The sequence below is a fragment of the Cyprinodon tularosa genome, unplaced genomic scaffold, assembly GCF_016077235.1.
Source record: "Cyprinodon tularosa strain WSP-4 unplaced genomic scaffold, ASM1607723v1 ctg212, whole genome shotgun sequence".
Taxonomy (NCBI): Eukaryota; Metazoa; Chordata; class Actinopteri; order Cyprinodontiformes; family Cyprinodontidae; genus Cyprinodon; species Cyprinodon tularosa.
In genome coordinates, this window is record NW_024038786.1 from 49,984 (window position 1) to 71,414 (window position 21,431).

Genomic DNA, 21,431 nt, shown 5'->3' on the forward strand with positions numbered 1-21,431 from the left:
CATCATGGGATATATCTGCTCATCTAGAGAACATCACTGATCATTACTTTTCAAAGTGCATTGTGGAAAATTTCGAGTCCAATACTTTTCCATCCACTAGACATTCGGAAACTTATCTAAAATGGCGTGACACTATATAGTTAAATGTGTGTTCCCCTAAGTGGTCCTTGCTTCTCCTCTTTTGATTGCCTTTTTTTCCTTCCAAATGCTTTCATAAAAACTTATTTAAACTTTTGTCTGAATGGCTGTTGGAAAACCATCATCATCAGTGTTTTCAGTCATTATGTAAGCCAAAACATTACATTTGTACTTAACAATCCTTAAATATAAAACATTTCATACAAACAAAATTTTGCTTTTTCTTACTCAAACCATAATAATCAGTGTTAATTGATTTTAACACTTGTGTCACGTTCTATATCTGGAGTTCCACATTTGTTCTGAATTTTTGAAATATTTATTCCTGAAATGCATCTGTATATAACAGGGTCTCTGTCTACGTCGCTTCTGGTGTGAATATGAAACTTCCTCGCTAAGAACCCAACAGAAAACAGGTCTGTTTGGACTTAACAAGCCACTGTAGCTGTAAACCGAGTGCTGAAATCTTGTTTCATAAGCAATCTGTTGATCAAATCTGCTACCAGCATTCTGAGTATCTCCTGCCGATACATGCATGGCATGAATGAGTTGCTTTTTACCCTCAAAGATTTTGCAGTTGTGAAAAAACAAAAACAAAGCACAAACATGCAGAACAAAGGTGCAGCATGCAGGACTTCCTCCGTTTCTGGGTATGTGCTCCGTCTATCCTTGTCGTTTCTGTCCAATCATCACACAAGTAGTTTTAACATCAGCTATAGTTCACTTGCTATAAATACAATGTGAATGAAAGCTGTAAGAAATAAATAAAAAATCTGCTTTTGATCTAAACAAGTTAACCAAAGGACTTTCCTGGTAGAAACACGCTAAATAATTGTAGGTTTAGACCTTTTAAAATGTGTCAATTATAATCTGTTTAAGAAAAAAACTAGCAGACAGGTGTGTTTTTCCTTAGCTGGTCTTTATTTTGCTCTCCATGGTGGCAGTAATGTTCAGGACAGTATGTGATCACAGCTAATAAAGCTCACAATACTGATAACATGACAACAACTGCATTAAACGTACAGCATAAAATAAAGCTGATGGTGCCGAGCCCCCAAACCAATTCTGTTTTACTCTTTGATATAAACTGCAATTGTAGCATGCGCTGAATTCTCATTGCTGAGTCATAAAATGTAGCTGTGCAAAAATAACTATATAAAATATATTGCTTGTACAATTAACCAAGCCATTGGCAATGTAAATAAATTAACTAGACAGCAACGACGAGCAGATACAGAAAGGATTCAGTGTTAATGGTGGCTTAAGCAATGTACAAATATTTAACACCATTTCAACAACATTGTGCCAAAAAAGTCAAAATACACAAGTCTGAACTTGTCAATACACTTAACATAGACCTTCACGGAAAAGAATAAACAGTAAATATTTATATAATATACACATGAGGATCTATAACATCCTTCGTAAGTCACAGGAATGCCCATCCCTTAGTTGATCTTTCAGACACTTCTTGAAGAACTCTGACTGAATCACTTTTATCACAAAGTGTACTAGGGTTCATTTTTATTCTTTAGGCTCAACTGAACAGGTTCAGAACATTTTGGAAATAGACTGAAAAATATCCCAAAAAATGAAGGCTAAAGGGACATTTTACTTATTTAACCATAACTTTTGATTCTTTTACGGCAGTTACATGGTGAAGTGAAACTAAAGCCCCTCTTAGCTCTACAGAAATGCTAAGAAATATAAAACTCTTTCAAATAATTTAAAATCAATTATACAGAATATTTACTTCCTCTGCACATAAAACCTAAGACATCTGTCTAGGATTTGAAATCCTGCAGATAAAATATGGCAGGAATGTGGAGGTTTAATTTCCATTAACTACATAAAGACATTCCTCGTGGTTACTTTAATTTGCTACTTAAATAACTTATATCATGATGGTTTTCGACGACAAACCGCTAACCTAAACAGTCGTTTCACACAGTTTGTGTAAAAACAAAACAGTCGAAGAGAAATGGCAATTTTACTGAGATGTTTTTCGTTTTTTTTCCATGGCTATTCTGTAATCAGTCTTATTTCTACTGCAGGACCCAAGGCTAAGAAGGCCTGAAAGGGTCAAACCCGGTAGGATGAACCAAATGTAATGTCTAATTTATCATGACCAATTTAAAACATTAAACCTAAACTTAAAAGACCCTTTAAACAAACAGGATGTCTAGAAAATTGTTAAAGTGTACTTTATGAAACAAAGTGTACAAAGTGTGGGGAAAGTGAATCTGCCAGGAACTCCTCGAAACCCGTCAATCAGCACCATAGACGTGATGGACATAGTTCAAACCTTTATTTAAAATGGTTCAGTATTAACATTTCTCTCACTGCATGTGTTGTCGAAGCACTTGTTTGGCCTAACTGTGTGTAAAGCGTTCACGGTCATTGCTGCTTTGATCAGGATTGTATGACAGGTCTGCAGATCTCCTTCAGTGCAACCATACCAGCTTGGCTAAATAACGGCGAGCGTGCTGTCGTGTAACAGAAGTTGCAGACTGAGAGGGATAAAACTCTGATCTGCCTGTTTTTGTTCACAAGCAGCCAGATAACCAGAACTTCTTAAAAGATCCTGTGAAAAAAAAAATCTGTTCCTCTAATGAATGATTTTTAATTGTGTGCATCTTAAACAGTAAAGAGAGAAAAAATTTTTACACATTGGACTCTATAAAAGATCGCTTTGGTTTCATTGAAGCTACGTGAATGGCAGGATTATCTCGACCCAGTCCGAGCTGCTTGGGCTTACTGTCTATGAAAGTGTGCGGCATGGCCAGCGCTGGCTTGGACTCCTTGTAGCAGTTGGCCGCTTGGCAGAACTTCTCCGCAAATTCCTTGGCAACCATGCCGTTGTGTATTCCACTCATCGCCGCGCCACCCTTTGGCAGCGGAGCCTTGTGCTGCTCCTGGTAAGTGCTCACCGTCTTGCCATAAGACAGCTCGCTGTCACCTCGCGGCAGACCTATAGCTGATGTGTTGTGACACAATAAGCCATCAGCAGAGTGGTTAAACCAGCTGCGACCGACAGACTGAAGGCTAGGATGACACTGCTGCTGCTGAAATCGGGCCGTTTTGTCAGTTATGCCCATGAAGGGTCTGGGTTTGTACTCCGACGTGGCGCCGCCCTGTTGGCTGTGCTTTTTGTCTGAGATCTTGCTGCGGACGTCAGGTCCAAGTTTGCCGCTGTCTGACAAGCTGCTGCTGGATGCCAGGCTGCTGGTGGAGCTGGACACACGCATGCTTCCCTGAGGCCCAGCTGCAGCAGGGTCCAGGTTCCCCTGGTTTCCCGGACCAGAGCACCCCAGCCCCTCCAGAGACGAAGCAGAGTGGGCAGACAGTCTTTCTGGCCCCAGAGCTTTTGAGGAGCTGCAAGATAAGTAAGAGGCCTGGGAAGAAAAGAGGCTCTCACTGTCACAACTCTGACCCATGGCAGAGGAAGCAGCCCCCAACAACATGCGGTTCTCGTATACTGGCTCATCGGCTGGAGTGGGCAGGGGGCTTATGTCAATGCCTGGGCCTGGCTTCAGCTTGCTGGACATGTGTCGGCTTGGCAAAGGGCTGGAGGGCGCGTACTGAGATTTGGCCCCGACAGAGCGGCCCCCTGCAGCTTGCATGGAACTCATGTGCTGATTGGTCTTTACTATCTGGGCCTGCTTGGTGGGCTGCAGGACCAAGGCTTGCTGGGCTAGTGCCTCCCGCTGCTCTCGAGGGTATCGGTAGAGAGGAGGTCTGTTGGAGCCTGGAGGTGAGATGGGAGTTACAAAGTTGTTAACAGCGTTGGATTCTCTGTTGACAGAAAAACTGTTCTGGGACCAGCAGGCTTCACCTGTCCTGTCACGCTTCAAGGCCACTGGTTCTTCATCGTCGTCATCCTCCTCCTCTTCTTCTTCCTCCTCTAGAATGTCTCTCTGGGCTTCCAAGGTCCTTGCCAGCCTGTGCTCTGAGGGGTTGACATGGCTTTCATCCTGCTCTGGATCAGAATCATGGCCTCCTGACGCCTGGCTGCAAGCAGCAGCAGCTCCAGCTACGCTTCCTTTAGTCTGAACTCTCTGCATCTGTTTACACTCCTCTTCAACTCGAGCCAAGAGGCGACGGATCTCTCTGTTATTGGGACACAGCTTGGCTGCTTCATGCAGGTCAGCCAGGGCTGCAGTGAACTGTCTGCGAACAGAAGGGGCGATGTTAGCGGATACGGAACAAGAACGATCAGTTCCAGCTGGTCGAATTTTGAATACTTTACCTGCTGCTTCTTTTAGCTCTGGCTCGGGCATAGTATGCCTCGTAGGATTTGGGTTTCAGCTCCAGAGCTTTTGTTGCAAATTCCTCAGCCATCCCAAAATCCTACCAAAACAAGAAGATTATACCATAAAAATGTTTAATACTATACAATTACACCCTTAGCTTTGCTTATTATAAGATCCAAAGGGACTTTATGAAACAATGACTTTCTCTAAAGATGTCAGGGTTCCTGTTAAAGCCTTGTGTACGAGTACCTGATGAAACTCAGTAAACTGTTTTGCTATACTCTCAAAACGGTATTAAAAGCTGCAGTAGACAAATTCTTGGGCTGATTTATGGGGTGTTCCACGGGGATCCAGGTGTTCAACATCTTTCACAATAACTATAAAAGCTGAAAGGAGCTTCAATAAGCTGCTGCATCTCTTTATTCATCTGACATTCAAGTCTGGCCTGCACACTCTGTTCAGGTATCCCTAGTTGTCTTGCAGCCTGATCAACTTTGGTTTAAGTCAGAAACTCAAACCTATTCTGATAGTGAAAGAAACAATTCATTGATGAGTGCATTGCTGAAATAATTTTCAACTAATTATGAATCGAATAGTAGTTAATTGAAGTATACAGACTCAAACATGCCATCAGCTCAAAGTGCATATCTATGACATATCCTTACATCTGCAATTTATTCATATAGTGAGAAGGAGAACAAGTGTATGCCGTCCAGGGGGAAAGCTAAACAGAGTACAAAAAGTTGCTTTGTTTTGTCCTTTTGCGCTTTTAACATTCGCCATACGAAAACGGATGAAAATATTGGAAATCTGAGCCTAATGCACTAACCACTAATGAACCACTAATAAAATGCTTAAAATAGTTCAAAAATGTCTAACTTCTCTTTTTTGTATTTCAACAATTACTCTCATGATAACTCATTAACATACAGTAACCACAAGCAGCAGGAAGGCTAAAATCTATCCACAGGTTTTAGGTCACAGCTTTATGAGTTGTAGATTTTTTTGTAATATTCTGATTGGTACAAGCCTTAGAAATACCCTGAAACTGTTTAATCCAAAATGTATCTTGAAAACTGAAAGGAAACATGCTCAATTTTGCTTCGGATTTAAGCAAAGTGCTTTGAAAAAAAAAGTAAATGATGTTAAATATTGAAGCACAATAATTCAATGGACTGCAGCTCCCTTAAACTGACAGATCCTCAGTACTATTTGTAAAATGTCTTACAGCTATAGTACTCGGCTGGAACATGACACAGATTGGAACGAAGAGAAAAACCACACAACTCGTCTCCAGCACAAACACCTGTTTAAGTGTACAGAAATGCACAGGAGACAGCTTTATGTGAGCTGTTGGCCTCAGGCTGATTACATAAGCAGCTGTAGGAATACAAATGTCCTTCCTGTTGTTCTATAGAAACAAATTCTTTCTGCAGAAGTAATTATTAGAAATAAAACAATCATTGAAAGGTCAGTGAAGTAATCTAGAAAATATGTTCTTTCTACACTTCTGTTAAACAGAATTCCATCAACCAAAACAGTATTCCTGTAACTGCATTAGCCGAAATCTGGCAAGCTCAAAGCCTTTTAATTCAATGAAGGACCTCTGAGAGCAAAAAGAGACTTACGTTGGTTTTTCTGCGACACCGGGAGAGATTGAGATACAGAGAGACCCGTAGGTCTTTAAAAGCCTTCAGGTCATCGCCAAAGCCTTCCCGAGGAAACTTCCTGAGGGCGTACTGGTACCTCTGGGCCGCCTCTTTCATCTTCCCTTTCTTGAGGACACAATGAGGTCAGGCGTGCAGCAAAATACAAAAAAAGATGGAACCAGAAGAAAAGAGTGAAAAATAAAGGACAGAGTGAAGAACTTAGAAAGCATTTCTAACCCTCTTCACTCTAATCATTCATAGATTTAATAAAAGGTAGGCTCTCATACAAAGGAAAAAAAAGGTTACACCGGATGAGCAGCTTTTGATTCAAACCTCACTCTGTTAAATGTCAAACATCGATCATGACTCCTTAAGTACTCAGTTTCTATATTTAACTAAACCGAGAGATAATCATGATTAAATGGATTTTTTTTTCTCTCCACAGACAATCTTGACATTATCAGCCAGGCTTACCGATGAAGCCTCACTTTTTCAGTAGAGATACAAAGATATCAGTGTAACAACACTTAATAGGCAGTTTTACCTTGTATAGCAGATTTCCCTCCTCCATCAACTTCTGCAGGAGAATGATGAGGATATCAGGCTTGGAAGTAGCCATGGCCCAGGCAGCATTCCCTGCAGAAACACAAAGCATCCTGTGAAGCTTTTATTGTGGCACACCGAGCATCACAGTATTCTCTTGAAATTGGTACAAGGTAGAGTTACCTAAAGATTGTACCTGATCGATCGTAAGGAGATGTTCTGTAGCCTTAGTTTATTGAAGGCAGTTAGGAAAGAGTTGGGAGAGGTAAGACAAGCAACAGTCGTCATTTGCAGCGAGGGGAAAATGTGTTAGTAAGTGCAGCGGTACAATATGCAATTATGTGTCACTCAGCCTGAAATGGGTTTTGTGTTTGCAGCTGCAAATGCAGGAAGAGAAAACCTAGATGTTCACCCAATTATCAGTCTTGTTCTGAGATGGCAGAGAGCACCGGAGATAAACTATGGACTCCAGATCCATAGTTTCGGTTGAATCGGGTGACAAGTCATTGTTAAAGTTAGTGAAGCTCCACATAACCAAGAAAGGGACCCAACACACACAAACCAATGATTTAGAGAGACAGAGACCCCCCCCCCCAAACACATTCCAGAAAATTTATCTGGGATTATTCTTAGAATCATGAGATACTGAGCAACACAAACAGACTGGAGACAAGATGATTTTTCTGTGTTTATCAGACAACTCAGCAAGCCAAAAAAAACTACATGTACAGTTCATGCGAGTTAAAAATAATATATAGAAGAGCTCCTACCGAGCTTGGCCCCTTTCTTTAACAGAGTCACCACCACCGAAGTGTTCCTGCACCCAATGGCCCGGTCCAGAGGTCTCATCCCACTGTGGTCCACATGCTCAATCACTGCTCCTCTTTCCACCAAGTACTGGACCTACAGGAGGAAGGAAACACACCAAATTATTTCTTTATTTATATATATATAAATAATGTTTGTGTATATGCGTATTATGGCCGTGATTGGTATGCGTTCATTTTGAATAAATAATGTGATTCCACTTTTTTAATATGGACAGTAAAGTAATTTTTATTTGGGGAGTGGTGGCCTAGTGGTTAGGGTATAGAGCTTAGAATCCTGAGGTTCTGAGTTCGACTGCCACTCTGGGTCTCTGGGCAAAGACCCTTATCCCTTATATATATATGCGCATAGATCCACTGTGAAAGTTTTGTTATCAATATAGGAAATGGAACAAATGGCAATAATCTAGTCATTATTGCTATGTGTAATTTAACCATATTCAATGCAAGGAATTCTGCTATAAATAATGATCACGCACTGTTTAGTTCACACTTCTGCAGAAGTATTTTGTGAGAAAAATTACTTAAAATATCAGAGGTTCATCATTTGGATGATGGAATAATCTAAATACTGGATTAAAAACTGTGTTTTTGTGTTGCTGTGCTCATATGTTCAGTCGATTTTAGGAGCAAAAGGGGTTTTGAATTTATAAGGTTGTTTATTTGATCCATATACTGCTTGTGATAAAGATGCTAATAATTGTTATCAATTAAGTACATTAACTCCATCAAAAATTTTTACTGATCACAATTTATATTTATATACACTGATGGAGGTTCACCATGTTCAGAAATCAAGTTTTTTTTTTGCCATGTTATCTTTGCTGCCAGAAACAAAGTCTGGAAAAACAGAAATTTCCACACCTTTCCAGACCTAGAAAAAAAAATCTTGATTCTTTTTTTTTTTTCCTTAGACTTCCTGAGATCATATGGGGACCCTGATAACAGGGGCTGAAAGTTTATTGTATCTGTGGAACTGGCTGTTTCACTTACGATCTCAGCATCTCCATAGAAGGCAGCGAGGTCCAGCGGCGTTCGACCGTTTTTGTCCGTGTGGTCGATTATCGCACCTTTCTCCACCAAAAACTGCACCACATTCTTATGTCCTTTCAAACATGCCCAACTCAGAGGCATCAGTCCCTCTTTGTCCATCGAAGTTAAAGAAGCACCTTTAAGGTAAAACATTCCCAAACAGGTTATTTACTCAACTCGGATAACAGATGAGCGTCTTGAGGGTGTAAAGTTATTGAATTCACCTTTAGACAGCAGAAACTCTACCGTACTCAGGTGACCCTCGCAGGCAGCCACCATGAGCAGCGTTCTGCCCTGCTTGTCACTGATGTTGATGTCAGCACCATGTTGCAGCAGCAGCTCTGCAATCTAAAAAACAACAACAAAGTTAGAGTTATAGCAGCTATCAGACAGGGTTTTAATTTAGCATATGGACAGTAGTCCTTCCAAAATCTATTAGACCAGAACACAGCTGCTGTGATGCATCAGAGTGGAGGCAGTAACTGAGACCGGTTACTGCAGATGGAAACGGAGAGTTTGTCAGGAATAAACAAGCTGCTCAGCAGATCTTACCTGCCAGTGTCCCTGCCTGACGGCACAGAACAAGGGAGACACCCCCCGTCGATTCACCTGCTGCACCACCGCCCCCAGCTCCAGCAGGAAGCTGCTCACCTCCATCTTCCCCCGGCCTGCAGCAGCTGTCAGCGCTGAATTACAAAGAGAAGAAGACAAACAGATTTGTCAGAATTTAGAAAAACAAGGATGAGAAAACAGTGTAAAGATGATTTGATTCAGCACCATGAGGAAGTAGAAATATCACCATCTAAAAATGTCCAAATGTTTTATGTTTCTACAATAAACTAAATATTATTTTATTACAATTTAATGTGTTAGACAAAACGAAGCAGAACATGACTGTGCAATTTTATTTAACAAATGAAAACACAAAGTGTAGTACGAAGAGGTATAGAGTTCCCTTACTTTGGTCGCCTAAACAAAACCTGTGCAACCAAATTCTTTTCAGTCCCGCTGCTATTAACTAGATCTACTGTATATTGGTGCAATAGTATCAAATCCAAATTCTCTGAGAAGTCATCAGCTGGTGAAAATTAAGACAAGGCATCTCAAAGACCAATGACCATAGCCGAACGGTCAGTGAGAAGGTTTTGGAAAGATAAATTAAAGTTATCCACCAGCTTTTGAAAACAAAAAAAAAACTTCAATCCACCATCTGAAAATGGAAATTAAACTATAAAACAGGCTAGATATGGATATAAACCTAAAATGAAAGAAAAATGAGAGAAAAGTTCTCTATAGAAAAGCAGCCAATAAAACATTTGGAGATGCTGTAGACTTACAGGTCTCAGATGGAAAAAAAAATAATATATATATAGGTTTAGAATTCTACAAATCTATCCTTTATGGTAGCACGGAAATAAAAATCCATTAAAATCCCAGTTTGCCACAAGAAAGGAAGTGGAAACAGCAAAAATGTTAAGAATGAGCTCTATAGTTAAGCCTGATAACTGGCATTCTTAGCCTAAAAAAATGAAAACAATTTCCTATGAACCCAACATCCTCATAATGAAATAAGGTAGTGGCAGCATCATGCTGTCTCTAACAAGAAGGGGGATTTCTACAGCAAGATACAATTTTAAACCTGATGGAAACGTTACTGCAAGCAGAAAAAACTATCCACCCATGCAGCACGATGTTTGCACTTGATGATTTTTTTTTTTTTAATCAATTACGATAATAGTGTTAAGTTAGACAGAGAATGAATTCTTAAACTAAAAAATTTAAAAATCTTTTTGTTGTTTTTAATCTTCTTAGTAAAAAAACAAATAAATTGGTTGAGTTACTGGGTTGAGTTGATACATAAGCAGATGGAGACAAAAACAGGACAGGAATGGAAAAGAAAAACAACTGTTAGTCCCTTTAGAAAGGCAATAAAGAATCCAGCCAGAACTACAATTTAAAAATGTACCTTCATTTTACATAAAAGCAGAGTTAAAGCAGAATGCAATGAAAGAAAAAGAATAAAACATGACTTTTTAGATGTGAAAAGAGGATAGAGACAAATCCCAAAAGGCTTGATTGTTTTTAAAAGGTTTGAATTCAACAATCGAATACAAAACTTCATTATTAAGCATTAATTAAAATAAAAAAAAACATGCATCAAACATTTTCCTTCCCCTCTACCAAGGTAAGCAAGCACTGTATGTGCTGTTGTAACACATTAAATATGAATGACACATTAATAATTGGGTTTGTTGAGAGACCGAAGTGAAATACAAACTGTATGAATAGCTTGCATAGTGATATATATTGCTAAAACCTACAACTTTAGTGAAGGGAGTGGACAGAAAGGGGAAAGTTTAGCTATAAAAAGGAACTCCATCCCTCACAAACTAAAGATATGCAGCTAATGTTCACTGCTAATTGAGTTTAAATCAGATAAGGTTTGTGCTTATTAAAACTCATTAAATTCCTGCCTCGTGTTCCCCAGACTTTATAGACAGAGACGAGGACTCAGTCATTTCATGCATCAGCACACAAACACAAGCAGACAGTCAACCAGCTCTGTTCGACACACATTCCTGTTTGCATTTTTGGTCCTCTTCAAACCACTAAATCGCTCGGATGAAAAGTCAACAGCTCGAGAGGTATATTACTACAAAGAGGAGACAGTTATAATGTTGGATGCTTACAGAGAACAGATGGAGCGGTCCTAAATGAAAGCTGGTTCTCCAAACAGAGCAAGCCCCACCAGAGGAATGGGAGCAGCTCCGTTCTCACATTCACCTCGGAGACGAAAGGTGCCACAGATCCTCCATATCTAACCGACATCATCCATCTGGATGAACGGTCCTCCCAGCCAAAAACAACCCCACCCGCCATCTGTTAAAAACGTGGATATCCTCACACAGTTCACACATGGGAACAATGACTCCATAACAGCTAAACTTAGCTCAGGCTCCTGGGAGCGACATCAGCAACAGTCTGAAAGGTGCACGCTAGTTTACAAAGAACTGACACAAGAGCAGCTGTTGACTGATGGCTGTTTTCAGCTGTTTTCAAATACTCAGACCAATAATGATAACATTTATGTCATCTCAACAAAATTCCATTACATAATACCTGAACTTTACAGGGGAAAAAAAATAGATTCCTTAGAGGAGGCGTTCATGGTTCCAGTTACGGTCTCGTATCCTCTTTCCCAACAACAGAGTTCATGACATGACATTTTAGAAAAGGTTTGTTGATAAATAATAAAAATAAATAAAAAAAGAGTTTTCATCAATACTGAAAAATGTTAGTGACAAACCAAGAGTTGAGTTTTTCCCTCAGTTATGCTTTTTTAGAATTGAATAATAAAAAAGCAAAGTTGATTAGAAAAGGCTCAAGGACCATAAGCAGAGCAACAGAAACACCGATGTACAGAGAATGAAAGCACGCCCCATCTGATCGTGCAGCTTGCGGTAAATAACAAGCTGCCATTGCACACATACGGGGTTTAACCAGCAGAAAAGTTACCTGAAAGAAAAAAAATTCAACATATTCATGTGGTTTCTTATTAAACTTATTAACCACAGAATTCACTGCATTGGTATGCGTTCACCCACAAACAAAGCAGCTGTCTGAAAGCTAAAGTCATGCAGCTAATTAACCTTTTTATTCAAGTTCTTGCAAACCTTTTTATTAGTGAAACGTTTTTCAGAGGCTATAGACCAGGAACAGTTTTAAATCTTGTGAAATGCATGTGTATCTCTCTTAAACAGTCAACTTTAGCACCAGAGTTTTCAGTAGATTTCAAAGTAAAGAAAGAGCTTGACTACTATTGATTTGAATAATATTTATCCTTAAATTGTAGGAGAGGAATTATAGCAGATAAATATATTAGAGGGCTTCTTCAGTTCGTCCTTCAAGTCTGTGGAAGATGAATGTGAAGCTATGATTAAAATCTTACATCTGAAGTATAATAGTCTATATGTGAACATGTTTTCACCCCTAAAAGCCTGGAAGGTTTAAAAACGAAGATTTATTTTGCTTAGTCACAAATAAAACAGGCATAGCAACATCTACAATACAGCTTAAAGAAGAATATATTTGTGGGCTAATAAGTGTGGAGCTATTCCTGATTTATTTTACTGTATTTTATTAGGCAGAACTTAGTTTGAGTTAAAACCTCTGACTTTAAACAGTATTTACTCTGTGAGAGACAGTTATTTAATGGAGGAATATTCATCAGAAAATCATGAATTTAAACATACTCCACAAGGAGGAAAATTTCTCACAAGCAGAGACCCTAATAAGGTAGATAGACAGATCTTATGGTGAGAAATACTTTTAAAAGAACACAATAGTTTGTTGATCATTGCTGTAAACCTGGGTTGTTGATGCACATAATGATTGCCTGCATTAGACCTCTTCTTAGCATGAGGAGGAAAGGCTTTGCATCCTTAAAAAGGGATTTTAAAAGATAGAGCTTACACAGATGAACAATCAGATGTGCCTCTATTTAAACACAAACACAGAGGTTCATTTGCATGAATACGGACAGAAAGCCTCAAAGTTTGCTATCAGGGGGCATTTTTAGAGACTGAACTGAACTAGTTTTGATCAGGATATTTTAGAAAAGACACCGGCTTTGAGTTTCCAAACATCAAAGCAACAGGATTGGACTAATACACCTGCAGGAGGACTTTAGGTGAAAATGAAAATACAGGTGAGCTGTCTGACAGGTGAGGGCGAACATACAGGTGCTGGTCATAAAATTAGAATATCATGAAAAAGTAGATTGATTTCAGTAATTCCATTTAAAAAGTGAAACTTGTATATTATATTCATACATTACATACAAACTCATATATTTCAGATGTTTATTTTGTTTAATTTTGATGATTACAAATGACAACAAATGAAAATCTCAAATTCATCATATCAGAAAATTAGAATATTACTGAAGACCAATAAAAACAAAGGAATTATAGAAATGTTGGCCAACTGAAAAGTATGAACATGAAAAGTATGAGCATGTACAGCACTCAGTATTTAGTTGGGCCTCCTTTGGCCTGTATTACTGCAGCAATGCGGCGTGGCATGGAGTCGATCAGTCTGTGGCACTGCTCAGGTGTTATGATAGCCCAGGTTGCTCTAATAGTGGCTTTTAGCTCTTCTGAATTGTTGGGTCTGGTGTATTGCATCTTCTTCTTCACAATACCCCATAGATTTTCTATGGGGTTAAGGTCAGGAGAGTTTGCTGGCCAATTAAGAACAGGGATACCATGGTCCTTCAACCAGGTACTGGTAGCTTTGGCACTGTGTGCAGGTGCCAAGTCCTGTTGGAAAATGAAATCTGCATCTCCAAAAAGTTGGTCAGCTGCAGGAAGCATGAAGTGCTCTAAAACTTCCTGGTATGTGGCTGCGTTGACCCTGGACCTCAGAAAACACAATGGACCAACACCAGCAGATGACATGGCACCCCAAACCATCACTGACTGTGGAAACTTTACACTGGACTTCAAGCAACGTGGATGAAGTGCCTCTCTTCTTTTCCTCCAGACTCTGGGACCTTGATTTCCAAAGGAAATGCAAAATTTACTTTCATCAGAGAACATGACTTTGGACCACTCACCAGCAGTCCAGTCCTGTTTCTCTTTAGCCCAGGCAAGACGCTTCTGACGCTGTCTGTGGTTCAAGAGTGGCTTGACACAAGGAATGCGACAGCAGAAACCCATGTCTTTCATACGTCTGTGTGTGGTGGTTCTTGAAGCACTCACTCCAGCTGCAGTCCACTCTTTGTGAATCTCCCCCACATTTTTGAATGGGTTTTGTTTCACAATCCTCTCCAGGGTGCGGTTATCTCTCTTGCTTGTACACTTTTTTCGACCACATCTTTTCCTTCCCTTCGCCTCTCTATTAATGTGCTTGGACACTGAGCTCTGTGAACAGCCAGCCTCTTTAGCGATGACCTTTTGTGTCTTGCCCTCCTTGTGCAAGGTGTTGATGGTCGTCTTTTGGACAACTGTCAAGTCAGCAGTCTTCCCCATGATTGTGTAGCCTATAGAACTAGACTGAAAGACCATTTAAAGGCTTTTGCAGGTGGTTTGAGTTAATTAGCTGATTAGAGTGTGGCACCAGGGGCCATCAATTTTGAACCTTTTCACAATATTCTAATTTTCTGATATGATGAATTTGAGATTTTCATTTGTTGTCATTTGTAATCATCAAAATTAAACAAAATAAACATCTGAAATATATGAGTTTGTATGTAATGTATGAATATAATATACAAGTTTCACTTTTTAAATGGAATTACTGAAATCAATCTACTTTTTCATGATATTCTAATTTTATGACCAGCACCTGTAAATGAGCATATATGGTCATCTTAGCCTGTTGCTGTCCTCTACTTTCACTCTATAAAGCAGCTGCATGATTTTAAGAGGAACAACCCAATGGATCATTGTTCATAAAGCTGAGAGGTACACTGCTGCTTTTCTTCCTGTACTACAGATGAAAGGAAAATATATATCCCATGATTGCTGCTTCAAATTAAAGTTTGTGCGGGATCAAACAATGGGTTGGAAAACTAAGCGGCGATTGACCAATTGGAGTGCTTGACTACTATTATCTATTCAGCATTATAATGACACCAAAAAGACATAATGCTCATCATCTGGTAGATCATAAAACTATGTAGCCAGTCTGAGCTACTCGGTTTCAAGGCAGTTGAATCTTGTTCAAATTGGATCATGTTTCATGTTAATGTTACAGCAGAGTGATTCTGCTGCAGTGGAAAGAAATTTATATTTCTGGACTTGTGTTATATGTTTTCTTACACACTGACGTCCCATTACTGAATCTGATGTCCTGCTAGGCTCCTGACAGACTAATGGAGACTAGTGCATGTGATAGTGCTAAGTGAACATCTACAGCGTCATGTGTTTTCTTTAAAACTATTGTATTAAAAAACATTTTAAAATTAATGTTCAGAGAATTGGTTAGTGTCTAGTTAGAGTATTCATTTATGAGAATTAGATATGAAAATTAAAGTCTTATAAACACAAACAACAACCAAAGTGTTCCGTCAGGGTCAGCAGATGTAAGGGCAGGTAGACACACTGACATGGATAAACAGACGACTGGTTTGTTTCCCAATTTGCCTGAATTATATAAATTGTACGGGTCTTGGAGGCTCTGGTTTAATCAAAGCCGGTTTATGAGGACTTCTTTGGTAAATTAAATTGTTTTGGTTCGATATCATATCACATATAAAAGGTCGTGCATCGAGTCACAAGCATTTGTCCCTAAAAGTTAACCGCAGATACTACAGGTGCTCTAACAATTACTGAGACTCAGCTGCAACATCAATCAAATCACAATCCTCTTAACAATGTTTATAATATACTAATTAATTATACAGCTTTGGGATTGACATCCAGTCAAACATTCCTTAGTGTCTCGGGTCAACAGCAGCAGTAAAAAAGTACAGTTTTTAGAAGGAAGTCTGATCCGTATATCAGTTCAATCCTTTGAACAGCTCTACACTCTTTGGACAGATTATATATATATATATATATATATATATATATATATATATATATATATATATATATATATATATATATATATATATATATATACTTGAGTGATATGTTATTAGTTTGTATGATTAAGAAATTGCTTTCCTCTTCAAACTTCAGACTCTAATAGATGCAACCCTTTGTTTGCACAGATAATGCAGTAAACTCTGGCAGCCATTAAATGACCACAACACTGGCTCCCTAACAACTATAGGGTTTTTTAAATCTGCACCATCTGAGGTCAAAAGAAAAAATTACATTTACCTCTGAAGTAAAACCAAATAATGGTTCTAATGAGCAAATACTGTGATTCTAATTAGGTCCATTTTGTACCCTGACCTAGATAAGCAGAGTGCAGAGCAGTGAGAACAAAATCCTGGAAGCTTAGAACTCAAGACAAAACAAAGAAGCTTCTATTACCTGTCTGTCTTTTCAGACTGTCTTTTACTATGATCATCCACAAATAACCTCAATCACTGGTTTGAAAAGTAAGAGACGTTTTTGAACATTTTACCTGAAGGCAGACTTTCAGAGGGAAAAAAAGGGAGAAGTATTTTTAGCTCTTAACTGTTCACTTGAAAATAAAACTGATGTTTGACTGTTGGTTCCTGTTGTTTCAAACAACAAATAAAAGCTGCTGGTTATTTTAAAATTATAACGTGATTGCTTCTTCCTACATTCATCAGCAAATTGTTTTTTTCTTTTTTTCTTTCTGTACCTTTTATTTAATTTAAATACAATCTACCTTACGTGTGTCAGTTACCGTCTGTGCTGAAATGTTTCATTCACTTATATTCAATTAAGATGAAAAAATAACAATAAAGAACATGTTACCGAGAGAAATGTTTTTGTTATTGTTAGGTTTTATTATTTATACATCATGTGCACTGTTAGTTTGTTCAGCAGATTGTTGAAAAGTGAAATGTAAAAAAATGCTGGAGACAAGAAAATTTGGGGCATAATGCATAAAAGTATGAAAATGCAGATTAGGTATATTGTATTAAAAGGTGCAAAACAATTCTGGAAATTCATCTGAACTTCTTATTAAACCTGTTACAAATAAATAAATAAAATCCATCTCAATAAAAATAAAATGACCCAGATTTTCCTATTAAACCTACTTCCTATCACTTCTGTGGTCTCAAAATGATTCAACCCCCTGAACAGGATTCCTCATCAGAGTGCATATTTGCAAATCAGATGTGGTCTGAAGGTACGTTCACACCGAATGAGAAACCTTCGCCCTGAAATTCACCCGCCTCAAATGGATGATGCTTGTCAAAACCCAAACAAAAGTTTTAAAATTGTAACAATTGGCTAAAGCTGTTCACTACAAAACCCCCAAAGTAAAAAGGTTTCTACATTTTAATGTGTTAAACAGAATAAATAATGTATTTCTGTAAAACTCAGGTGGGCTGTAACTAAACGTCAGGCCATGAAAAGAATTGTAGGAAACCGTATAGCTGCTATGTGTCAGATAGGAACATTGGGAGGTCCCTATGCTAAATGAGCTATACATAAGAAGCATCCCATTTATTTTTTCCACTATTTTCCTTAATGCCAGCACTATTCAGATAGGACTTATCATGGTTATCGCTTTTGCACCTTTGCTTTGGTTTAAAAGACTCTAACAGATTTGCACAATCCAGATGGACCCCAGACCTTCACCACGACTTTCTGGCTGCTGCTACTCGGGTTTGAGTTTCTACACTGGGGATCATCATAAATGCAGAAGTGCTCCAGTCCTAAACTACTGATCGGAACATGATTTAATTTTGTCTTAAATAGGTTGGAGAAATTACAGTATCGGTCGGTTGAGCTATTCAAATTGTTGATTTATTTTTAATTGCTAACCACTGACAGTATTGCAGCTTGCAAGTAAATCTCCCTTTACTGAGTGTTAAATAACTTTTTATGTATCTAAATGTGGCTGTAATGACCACTGCGTTAAAGACGAGCAAAACTAGAAGCCCTTCCAGTCCAGCATTCAATTACAGCAGCAAGGTTGATTATGGGAAAACAGCAGGTCATCATATGAAAGAGCCACAAAATGCAAAAAGATTGATGAGGACATACCAGTCTCGCCCCACAGAGTGTCATGACTATCAATTTGCACAGCATGCTCATTTTTCAGCGCCAGCAGGGCTCTCACAACCTGTCAAAAAAGAAACTTAGATTAATGGCGTACTATTGCTGTATAAAATATCAAATAAACCTTTAAGATGATACAGTATGCAAAACTTTCTGCTTCTTTAAAACCCTGATTGTGCAGTTGGATTTCTATATTAAGATGCATGCATGTCAGTCAGACCTGTGTGTGTCCCATGCTCGAGGCTGCGATCAAAGCCTGCTGCAGAGCTTTGTTCTTCAGAGAGCAGTCCTGCTGCTGCCCTTCAACACTCCATTCAAGCTCCAACAAGTACTGGATGATCTCGATGTGTCCACGTAACGCGGCGTGGACCAGAGCACACTGGCCGCTCTTATCTACATGATTCACCTGGAAAAAATGAAAGATTTGGGGGATTATTTTATAGCAATAGAAGATATATTTCCCATACTATGTAAATCAGGTGCAGCAGACATTTTACATAATGTCATGGCTGGAGATTGAAGTCATGCCAAAACAATTATAGTCTTGAACAAGTATTCATGCATTAGGTAGTTCTTGTATTTTCAGATTTTGTCTTGTTACAATCACACATTAATATGCATATTATTAAAAACCAACAGAAAGCAACACAGTCAACAGGAAGGGAGTATTTCCAGCTTTTCTTCGTTCTTCTTCCAATGAAGTCTGGCGTCGTGCAGATTTATTTATCAAGGAGATTCTCCCTTTCTAAGATCCAGGGACCAAATTGTTTAACTCCTTTTTTTATAAAGGAGCTCAGTCAGGCTGGATGATGAGCAATTTTTCAGTTTAAACCACAGATTGTCAACTTGACTTTAAATAAGCCACTGGATCACAAAAATATGCTTCATCTAAGCTATTCTATTTTAACACATGTTACTGGAAAATGAAAATATGAAACCCAAGGAGGCTAAATTGCTTTTTCAATCATTTGTAAATTGTTTGAAAGCTATATATTAGTGTTTCACCTCATGATTATGCTCTACCTGTTGGTCTATCACATGAATCTAAAACAGAAAGTAGAGTTTGTAGCAGTTTACTAAAGATTCTGGTGGTATAAATACTTTTTTAGAGTCACTTCATGTATAACAGCAGGCAGAAATTACATTCTAAGTTATGAAAGACAAGGTCCTCACCTTGGCCCCCCTCTTACAAAGTAGTACGACTAGACCTAGGTGTCCACCAGCGGCTGAGAAGCACAGCGGGCTCATCCCATTTTCTGACACCACATCAACGCTGGCACCAAACTCCAGCAGGAGCGATGCAATCTCATGGTGACCGAGGTGGCACTGGACGCAAAGCACTGGCGCATTGTTCAGGACTTCAGTCCGGTAGTTCACGTTTGCCCCTCCGAGCATCAGGAGGCGACTGACCTAAAAAAAGGGGTGAAAATGTATAAATTAGACAAACAGAATGGTGAGATCCAGTATAAATCAGCTTCATATGGATTACAGATTAACCCTTTAGCTTTCTGCGCACCCATATTATAAAGGATCCTCTCTTTCGCTCTATTATTGTAAAATGTATATGCAATAACAAATTCTGATCTCAGTCAATTACTTTGTACCAAAGACCCAGCTTTATTTTTATTTTCTATTAACAATATTCCTAATTTAAATCTAAATAAAGATCTTAATGACAGAAAAAATGTAAGCTTCAGTTAGAAAAATGTTATGTATTAAATCTCTGAGAAAAGACGTCAAATTTTCGACCCCTTTTCTGAGCAATTTAAATCAAGTTTAATCATAGAGATGATTAAATAAGAGAGTCTGATTAAATTTCAAGATGAAAATTTTAACCATTGTGCCCCGAGTATTCCTTGAAAACCATGAATCATTCAGTGATTCATGGGGTTTTTTGAAGGATGGACTTAGGTCAGACACAAGTTAAAGTAGTTGTTTCCCACTTAATGTAATTACTGTATAAAGTGTGTTATTCTCAACCATAAGGACTAAAATAAATGATAAAATAATCTCGTCAAGCAAGATTGCACAACTTAAAGACTCATAAAATGAGATAAAATCCGCCATCGAATCAATTAACACCAACTGTTCTTCACCTAAGGACAGAACAAGGTCGCTCCCCTGTGTCTCTGTGAATGCATCTGCAAGTGCACCCACTGACTCACACCAGACAAGTGATAGAGCCTCACTGACAGCACAACCTTAATAGCGAAGTAAAAAGCAAACGAAAAAAAAATAAAAAATTCGGGATCATTCAATTGTACAATAGACAACATTATAATTTGCATGTAATAGCCTTTCCAGCGAAGGCCGATCATTATTTCCCCTGAAAACAACTCATGTAGAGGGTAATACACGGCCAGTTGTCACGATAGCAGTTTAACGAGCTCTGCTACCAGCATTAGTCTAATTAGCGATGGGAAAGGATGATTATGCTCTGCACAGGTTGGCTAATTATTAACAGTGGTGAGAGAGGAAAAAAAAACTGTATAAATATATGTAATTATATTCAGAGTGAAAAGATTTACCTTTGCCTGACCCCCCTACTCTGTATTTTTCATAAACTTACCTTTCCCCCACATTTTCTATTTTCCCCACATAAACCACGTACCCTCAGTTTTCAGCTCCTCGCTGTCCTTCTGATGATTTCAAATTTGAACATTCCCAGTATGAAAAAGAGAATCTTAGGCCAATTTTTAGTGTATAATTAAAATATCACAGTGTGTGCCAGGAACGCTGCTAGTGAGACTCAGATTCTTGATGCGATATCATGAACAAGAAGCAATAACAATCCTATGAAACATCTTTTTTTTGCTTGGCAAAGTAAAAATAAAAAAATACAGAGGCTTCAATAGTTCTAGCATGTTTAAATTACTGTACATACATAGGAGATGATGAGCCTCTTTACCTTGACATTTGGTGTGTAGAGGTTCCTCAGGGAAGCCAAGGCTGCTGAAAGACCATCAGCACTGCAGCTGATCCACAGGGCTTGAAGCACGCTGGATGGCACGCCTGTTTTCTTACTCAGACCCTGCAGGCAAACCAATACATCACACAGAAATATAAACAAACACACATACAGGGAATTACAGATGTTTTCATACTCTAGGTCAAATTTTTGCATATTTCCACCACAAACCTTACTTTATCATACCGGGGATTTATGTAGCAGAGAAATACAAAGTATTTCTATTAAAGATTGAAAAGCACTTGTATGTAGTGCAATTTACTTTGAAGATGGCTAGAGCTTTATAAGGTAATCCTTGAATGAGACCTTCAGCAGGGTGGTGGCTTAACATGCAGAGCTACAATAGTTTGGTTCAGATCAAA

The 21,431-nt window shown here is 38.6% G+C and overlaps 1 protein-coding gene across 5 annotated transcripts in view; it reads right to left on the reverse strand.

The window, feature by feature from the left end:
- Nucleotides 1–1,038: 1,038 nt before the first annotated feature.
- The window catches only part of LOC119783871 (protein TANC1-like), a 144,146-nt gene continuing 123,753 nt past the window's right edge, over nucleotides 1,039–21,431 (reverse strand). For 3 of the 5 annotated variants that reach the window (XM_038285575.1, XM_038285578.1, XM_038285579.1), the window contains 13 exons: nucleotides 21,010–21,132; nucleotides 19,275–19,511; nucleotides 18,322–18,507; nucleotides 18,087–18,165; nucleotides 8,995–9,128; nucleotides 8,667–8,790; nucleotides 8,404–8,579; nucleotides 7,354–7,486; nucleotides 6,780–6,809; nucleotides 6,585–6,676; nucleotides 6,020–6,166; nucleotides 4,388–4,488; nucleotides 1,039–4,308 (listed from right to left, as the gene is read on the reverse strand). In XM_038285575.1, coding sequence (XP_038141503.1) covers nucleotides 2,802–4,308; nucleotides 4,388–4,488; nucleotides 6,020–6,166; nucleotides 6,585–6,676; nucleotides 6,780–6,809; nucleotides 7,354–7,486; nucleotides 8,404–8,579; nucleotides 8,667–8,790; nucleotides 8,995–9,128; nucleotides 18,087–18,165; nucleotides 18,322–18,507; nucleotides 19,275–19,511; nucleotides 21,010–21,132 — 3,069 coding nt within the window. In that variant the 3' untranslated portion in view covers nucleotides 1,039–2,801. The remainder of the gene's footprint in view (nucleotides 4,309–4,387; nucleotides 4,489–6,019; nucleotides 6,167–6,584; nucleotides 6,677–6,779; nucleotides 6,810–7,353; nucleotides 7,487–8,403; nucleotides 8,580–8,666; nucleotides 8,791–8,994; nucleotides 9,129–18,086; nucleotides 18,166–18,321; nucleotides 18,508–19,274; nucleotides 19,512–21,009; nucleotides 21,133–21,431) is intronic. The other 2 variants (XM_038285577.1, XM_038285576.1) reach the window with 2 other exon arrangements.